Source organism: Microtus ochrogaster, chromosome 7 (genome assembly GCF_000317375.1).
Source record: "Microtus ochrogaster isolate Prairie Vole_2 chromosome 7, MicOch1.0, whole genome shotgun sequence".
In the NCBI taxonomy this organism is placed as follows: Eukaryota; Metazoa; Chordata; class Mammalia; order Rodentia; family Cricetidae; genus Microtus; species Microtus ochrogaster.
In genome coordinates this window covers 1,660,663-1,668,874 of record NC_022014.1, presented here as the reverse complement: position 1 = coordinate 1,668,874, position 8,212 = coordinate 1,660,663, and the positions used below count along the sequence as shown (strand labels likewise).

At 46.1% G+C, this 8,212-nt stretch overlaps 1 protein-coding gene across 1 annotated transcript; it reads right to left on the bottom strand.

Annotated features, from left to right (window-relative positions):
• Positions 1-5,778: 5,778 nt before the first annotated feature.
• Positions 5,779-6,489, bottom strand: LOC102002546 (hemoglobin subunit theta-1-like). Its single transcript, XM_005349040.3, has 3 exons — positions 6,395-6,489; positions 6,080-6,284; positions 5,779-5,968 (listed from the first exon to the last, which is right to left on the bottom strand). The coding sequence occupies exons 1-3, from the start codon at positions 6,487-6,489 to the stop codon at positions 5,840-5,842; spliced, it is 429 nt and encodes a 142-aa protein (XP_005349097.1). The 3' UTR covers positions 5,779-5,839.
• Positions 6,490-8,212: the final 1,723 nt, after the last annotated feature.

Here is an 8,212-nt window from a genome sequence, read left to right as displayed (position 1 = left end):
CATTTTTTTTATGTCAGCATTTAAATAAATAGAAGTATAAATAATTTTTATTAAGAATTCTAATTATATGAGTAGAGAAAAGCATCTGAAAATATTTCATGGATAAATTTTAATTGTTAAAATTCATGTCACATTATGTTTCCTTTTTTAGTATTCTGGATTTAAAATATAATTACATTACCACTACCCCCATTACCTTTCCACCATCCAACCCCCCTCGTGCCTACGTCACTGGCACCCTCTCAAATTCATGGCTTCTTTTTCTTCATTGTTACTGTTCACTCTTGCTCACTCCATTTAGTGTTGCTTGTGTATGTAATTTTAGAGCTTACCAGTTGGTATTGTTTAACCAATCAGTGGGGTCATCCCTGGAGAAGACTATTTCACCAAACCTCAGCATTCCTTGGTTGCCCGAAGTTCTTCGTCTAGGTATGGGTCCCATATTTTCCATCATGAATGTTTTTTAAGTACACTGTTCAATATCATTAAATATACTAACATTAATGTGAAGAAGCACCATCATTTTTCTATGTAATTTAATACTTCTTATCCTCTTAGCATGAAAATCCATGCCCACTCAACAAAAACTCACCATTGTTCATTCATCTGTGCCTTTCTTTCATTTTTAAACAGAAAAGGGGAAATGGTGTAGGAGGTCCTTCTGTTTGTGTGTTGCTTTCATTTAATTAATAAAGAAACTACTTGTCCTGATAGGACAGAACTTAGGGAGGCAGAGAAGACAGAACTGAATTCTGGGAGGAAGAAAGCTGAGTGAGAGAGCCATCATGGAGACGCCATAGGTGTCCAGCCTGAGAAGGACGCTGGTTAAAATCTTGCTGGTAAGCCACAATCATGTGGCGATACAAAGATGAACAGAAATGGGTTAAATTAAGATGTAAGAATTAGCCAATAAGAAGTTAGAGCTAGCCGGGCGGTGGTGGCGCATGCCTTTAATCCCAGCACTCGGGAGGCAGAGGCAGACGGATCTCTGTAAGTTCGAGACCAGCCTGGCCTACAGAGCTAGTTCCAGGACAGGCTCCAAAACCACAGAGAAACCCTGTCTCGAAAAACAAAAAAAAACAACAAAAAAGAAGAAGTTAGAGCTAATAGGCCAGGCAGTATTTAAATAAATGTAGTTTCTGTGTGATTATTTCATGTGTAAGCTAGCTGGGTGGCCGGGATGGAACAAAGCTCCCCCCCCCCCCGGCTCCCTACAACATATGGAAGCCAGAGGCATCAGATCTTTTTGCTTGCATGTATTCCTGCATGAGGATGTTGCATCCCCCAGAATTGGAGTTCCAGACAGTTGTGAGTTGCCATGTGGGTCTTGGAATTGATCCCACATCCTTTGGAAGAGCAGCCAGTGCTCTTATCCACTGAGCCATCTACCCAAGCTATCAAATCTCATTCCAACTGAGCTTTCAGGTTCTTGAGAGCTTCCTGATGTGGATACTGAGAATCTGCCTGGGTCCTGGGTAGGAGCAGAACATGTTCATACTTGCGAACCCATCACTCCAGCCTTATTTGTTTGTTTCTTCCCTTACTTTGAATTTGGCAAGGCCTCACCATGGGTCCTCACTGACCTGGTGCCCACTATGTAGAACAGGCTGGTTTTGAACTTGCAGAGATCCACCTGCCTCAGTCTCCAGAACACTGAGGTTAAAAGACTTATTCCACCGTACATCATTCTATGTTTTTTGTTTAGTTTTGTTGTTTTGTTTTTGTTTGTTTATTTAAAAATTTGTAATAGGCAGAGTTACAGAGATAGCTCAGCATTTAGGAGAATTGACTGCTTTCCACAGGACCTGGGTTTGACATCCAGAACTCACATAGCAATTCATAGCCATCTGTAACTCCAGTTCCAGGAGATCCAAGCCCCTCTTCTGTGCTCCAAGGACACTGCATGCACATGATATGCAATAGACAAACAAAACACCATACAACTAAAAAACAAAACAGAACTCTATCAATCCATTTATCTATCTATCGATCTATAGATATAGCTGGGCATAGAGGCACACACCTCTAATTCTAGTGCTGGAAAACAGACAGGTGGGTCTCTAAGTTTGAAGCCAGCCTGGTCTATATGGTGAGTTCCAGGTCAGCCAGAGCTAATTATAAGAAATAGGTATCAGTCTAAGTGTTAGTCTATGCACATGTGAAAGCCTATGGAGTTCTGAGGGGACATGGGGTCAGTGCCTTTGAATCTGGAGTTATAGGTGGCTATTGAGCAGCTGATGTTCAATTCTGGGAGCTGAACCCAGGTCCTCTGCAGCAGCTGTCCATGCTCTTCACTGCTGAACCATCTCTCCAATGCCCTCTCCTGCCATTTTGACTCTAATTATCTAAGTGCGTTTGTGCTACAGACACAACTGTATCTTTGTGTAGATGAGTTCAGACACTTGCTTAGATGAATATGGTCGTATAATTCCCCACTGCTGGTTAGGGGTCTCAGTTAATTGTATTTTAGTCACTAAACTGTGTGGGTGTCCATCTTTTGGGGAGTCTCTTGGTGCCATTCCAGTTCCTATGGATACTCTATTTATATGTCCCTGGAAAAACCACACTCGAGCCTTAGTGTCAGAAAATGGGAACAGTCACCTGGGTACCGGGGCTGGGGACCCACAGCTCAAGAGATGCACCAAGAAGGAAAGATACTGTGCTTTGAATTTCCCAGAAATACCCGGTGCTGAGGCCAGCCTAGCCTCTCTCTCCCAACAAGCTGCTCTACTCTCTGGGGGTCAGACTTGTCCAGCTGAAAAAGGCACGAACCAGAGAGTATTTCTGGCACTGTCTCTGTGTCTTCAGCAGTCTAGTTTGTGGTTGTGAGCCTGGCCTAAGTAATGCCTGAGCTAAATGTCCAGCCAACAGCCTATTTTTATGTTTTTACTTTGCTTTTTGTTTGTTTGTTATTTTGTGCTACTAAAGATCAAACCTTTGCCTATGCAAGATAGGGGCCCCATTTCTTTTCTTTTCTTTTTTTTTTTTTTTCGAGACAGGGTTTCTCTGTGGTTTTGGAGCCTGTCCTGGAACTAGCTCTTGTAGACCAGGCTGGTCTTGAACTCACAGAGATCCGCCTGCCTCTGCCTCCCGAGTGCTGGGATTAAAGGCGTGCGCCACCACCACACCACCCGGTAAGGGGCCCCATTTCTGAGTTCTATCCCCAGGCCTGTCTTTGTGTGTGTGTGTATGTGTGTGTGTGTTTCTGTTTCAAAGGTGAAAACAAAGCTCCAGGAGTTTTTGTACCTAAGATTTCCCTGACTCATGTTAGGAAGTAGCTCGAATCCAATGTTTTGATCTGTGGCTGTAGGTTTAGCTGGTAATGGTCAGTCTTGTTTCTTCACAGCATGGAGAGTCCTAGGATTTGCTACCTGTGACCTGGGTGGCCAGGAAACCTTCTGACAGGATCAATTCCATGTGAACCTGAAGGACCACAAGCCAAGGGCCAATGATCTTCATACTGCTTCATGTCAGAGTGCCCAAGGCCATGGCACAAGATATGGAAGGGTTCCTGCTGGCCTGGTACCAGAGACTTAGCAAGCACTGCCCCCCTTTACTGCCCCTACCTGTGTGTGTGTGTCTGCTGCTAGTCATAACCCACCCACACACTCGGCCATACCTGGCCTAGCTATGGAGTTAGCACCCAGCCCTAATCCATCCTGTGTGTTGTAGATGTGAATCTTGTTGTAGAGTATCCCGTGGATACAAAGCCCATGAAAATCTTGGTTGGGGCAATGGGCAAAATGGCGTTACCTCCTGAATCAGGTATTTGCACTTAGCATTATAATTTTGGAATCTTCATTCAGATTTTTTTGAGCATATGGACACCTACTAGATAAAGTGTAAATATAGGGAAAAATAAAAATGCCATGGGTTGAGGGAAAGCTTCAGTCCAGCGAGGCGGGGACTCCTGAGGCCGCAAAGGCTCAAAGTGTCTCTGAGTCTTCATTTCAAGGACCCACATGAACCCACACATCTGTGCTGCAGCATCCATGACACACAGATGTCCAGGTTAGGAAAATATGACCCTTTTCTTCTTCCTGGCCCCTGGTGGATGGGCGAGCGCCAGTATTGTTCTAGGAAGTGTCACTATGGGTGCCAGTTCAAATGCTTCTGTTTTGGTCCTTCCCAGACATTCTAGAAACAGCCTCCTGCATCTACCCGGCCCAGGCGGTCTCAGGTATGACTAACCATTATGTGTCTATGGTTTGTTCTTGATGTAGTTCCGCTGTCAGCGTTTCCCCCATGTCAAGGAACGTGTGTCCTGCATGTGCTTTGGGAGATGAAGTCACTGTGTCTTCTGTTTGTTAATTCAGGAGTTGGCCTTATGTCGAGTAAGAACTAAAAGACTGAGAGACTTAGAAAACCAGTGAAGGCCGGGTTGGAGGTCCTCTCGTCCCTTTTCTACATGACAGGCTTCAGTGCAATCACCTCATCCCAAGCAGTTGAGTCTTGCACAGAATGCTTTAACCACAGCCTCCCTGATACCCGAAAATACACACCCACATACCCACACACCCTGGGCATGGCTGGGCTGAGCAGGCAGGAGTTCGTGACTGTGAGTTTCTCTGGCACAGTGCCCAGTGTGTCCTGGGCATCCATGCTCACCCTCATTGACCAGCATCTAAAGCTGTGACCTCCATGTATGGATCTAGGCAGGTGACTGCCTTGCAATAAGACTTGGCCCTGAGCAGAGTCTAGAAACAGACCAGAAGCCTAGGTGGAGGGCACAGTTTTTCTGTCCTGACTGCCACTCTCTGTCCTGGCCACTGTCTCCAAATTACCACACAGAAACTAATATTACTTGTAAATGCTCGGCCAATAGCTCAGGTTGTTACTAGCTAAATCTTACATTTAGATTAACCTATGCCTACTAATCTATGTATTGTCACGTGGCTGGTGGCTCTACTTGTCCTCTAGCGTGTCTTGCTTTCTGGGCAGCTGGCTGGTGTCTTCTCACTCTGCCCTCCTTCTTCCCTACTATCTCAGTTTGACTTTCCAGCCTGACTTCCTGCCCAGCCACCAACCTGTCAGCTTTTTATTAGCAATGGCGATAGTACATAGTCATAGTGTAGAAAAGGATTCTTCCACAGCACCCAGGGGAGGGTGATGCCTGGGAAATAGGGTTGTTTTGAACATTGTCCTTTATGCTGACCTGTGACCTTTGTACCTATCATCCCTTTGAGACACAAAAGTGACCATTCTGCAACTGCTGTGGCCAAGGCTAAAGGCATGCATTTGTGAGTAGGGGCCATAGATGCTCCAAGGTGGAGATGGCTTGAGGCTCCCCAGATGCTTGGGGACATGTGGAGGTACAGGCCCTCCAGCTGCAGGTGATCTTCCTGCTACCACCCAGCTCTTTACTCTTCACAGTATGTTACACAAATCCTGTCTTCCTGCTCTAAAGATTGAATTCATTCACTACCTGCCTGTATTTTCTCTGGCAGCTACACTTTCTACAGCTTAGAGCACTTCTGCATGCAGGAGGCCCCTCTTCCCACCTCCAACACAGAACACAAAGGGTTAAATTAAAATAAAAAGAGTCTCTGTGGAGCCAGGTGTGGTGGGGCAGGCATGCTTTGTAATCCATGGTGGGTGGGCATAGGGCAAGGGGTAGATTGGAGATGGGAGTTCAAAACCAGCCTAGTCTAAATTATGGATCTGAGAGGCCAGGCTGGGTTACACAAGACCATTAATCCTATCTCAAAACAAAAACAAAACAAACTAAAAACCAAACCACAATACAAGGACCTGCCTGCTTTCACGGGAGGTCTATGACTCCAGCTTGGCTGAAATTCCAGCCTCTTGGAACCTTGCTTTGGGATCCCAGGATACATCCTCAGCGATATTTGGAGACCAGTGCCAAAGTCACAAGGCCCAGGAACTTGTCTAGGGAGGCGTGCATCTTTGGGCTGAAGTCTCCAGGATAGTGTCGGGCAAGAGTCACCAGCAGACAGTGGCTGAAGAACTGGATTAGAGAAAGAATCGCCCCGCCTTGCTTTTATCTCTCCCTGACACCCAGACTTGAAGGAACCCTCCTCTGCAGCAGCCACCAGAGCAGCTCCGTCCCAGAACCCACCTGAAAGTTGGCGGGGTCGACGCGGAGCTTGTGAGCATGCAGGTCGCTGAGAGCAGAGAGAGAACCAGGCAGGTCGTCCAGGTGGTGGGCAGCGAGAGTCAGAGCATCAGCCACCTTTTGGCCATGGGCTTTAACCTGCCTAGAGCCGGGACTCAGGTCGAAGTGTGGGAAGTAGGTTTTGGTGGCAGGGAAAGCCATGAAGGTCCTGTGGGAAAACTGAGTTGGGTGCATCCTGGCCGGGAGGTGTAGAGAACCCGCCTTTGCCCGGCCGTCCATTGGAAGGTGAGCCCGAGGGCGCCCGACGGGGGCCCTTACCTCTCCAAGGCCTCGGTCGTGTAGATCCCAACATTGGTGCTCATCTTTTTCCATAGCGCAAGAACCAGAGCGCGGTCAGTCTGGGACAGAGACATCTTCACTGAGCTGTGTCCTCGCTCCTGGCTTCCCGGCTGTGGGCAGATTCCCGGAAACCCAGGGTGCCGCCAGGGGGCGCCGCTGCGTTGGAGCTCGCCTAGGTGCTGGGTTTATCTTGGACTTACAGCCCTTTGTCCCCCTGAGCCCCAAAACTCTATGGACAAATGTATCTAATATGTACTACCACATTACAATTTATGTGTATTTTGGCTCTGCCAATTTAACCTGCCTCCCGAGTCCTTAGGATATTTCATAGGTGTCCGTCCCTTTCTCATTCAGTAGTGAAAAGGATTTCTTCTTGGAGTAACTTTCCCTCGTGTAGTCCCGTAGCTTTACTTGGGTCTACCTTAGTTTTCCCCTGGAGCACGTCTCTTTTTATTAAATTTCACATATTTCAATCTACATTTAAAGGGGCTGGAGAGATGTCTCAGCAGTTGAGAGCACTGGCTGTTTTCCTAGAGGACCTGGGTTTCATACCTACCACCTACAGGGCAGGTCACAATTGTGTGTAACTCCAGATCCAGCGGATATGAAGCCTGTTTCTGTCCTCCGCGGGCTGCAAGTGGTGCGCACACATTCATGCAGTCAAAACACCCATGCGGATATATATATAAAATATAACAAATTCAAATCTACCTTAAAAAGCCCTTTAAACCTGGTGTGGTGACAGAGGCACAGGTTAATCCCAGCACCCAGGAGTGAGAGGCAAAGAGATCTCTGTGAGTTCAAGACCATCCCGGTCTACATAGGCATTTCAGACAGCCGGAACTACATAATGAGATCCTGGCTCTACACTCCCTTCCCCCCCAATGCAATCCCTTTTAATAAATTCCAAATTTATTAAAATTTAAAAATATATTCTTCTTAGAGTTACAATAATAAAGTGGATGAGAAGTAATATATGCCTGGATCCCAGGACAAGTTCCTTTGGGGACAATAACTTATGGATGCCTATACTGTGTCAATGATGATAGCAAAGGTAGTGGCTCACTCACTTGGTGCTCTGTGTCAGTCTACACTAAATGTGTGTGTCTGTGTGCGGATATGCTCTACCTCCCAAGTTCTGGGATTGCAGGCACGTGCCACAAAGCCCCATGTATTCTGCTGTCTTTGATGTGTACAAGTCACTGATCTTATGTCATTTCCAATGTTATGCAGTCATCCCTTATACCCATTTCCTGAATTTTTCCTCACCTAAATAGAGCCTCCAACCCCTAGCGTTAGTTATCCAACCCTTCCTAAAGCCCCTGCCAACCGGGAGGGTGCTTGCTGTCCCTATAGATTTGCTCACTTTGATATTTCACAAACATAAAATCATGTGCTGTGGGGTCTTTGCTTCATTGCTTCTTCTGCTCAACATATTTTTTTAGCTCACTCACATAATATACAAAATTTACTCTTTGGTGTCCATGGCTGAAGAATATTCTATTGTGAGGTACAGACATAGGTCTGTTGATAGATTGTTTGTGCAATACATGCATATGCATGCATGTATGTATACATTTGTGCATGAATGTGTGTATATATCCAGCCCTGAGTTCAGTTCCCAAGCACTGCACAGACTGGACATGAAAGCACACATTTTAAATCTCAGACTCAGGAGTTAGAAGCAAGAGGATCAGGAGCTCAAGGTCATCCGTGGCTACATAAGGTATTTTAGTCCAGCCTGGGCTACATGAAGCCCTAAAAAGAGAAAAAAGAAACTGAAGGAAAAAAAAGAAA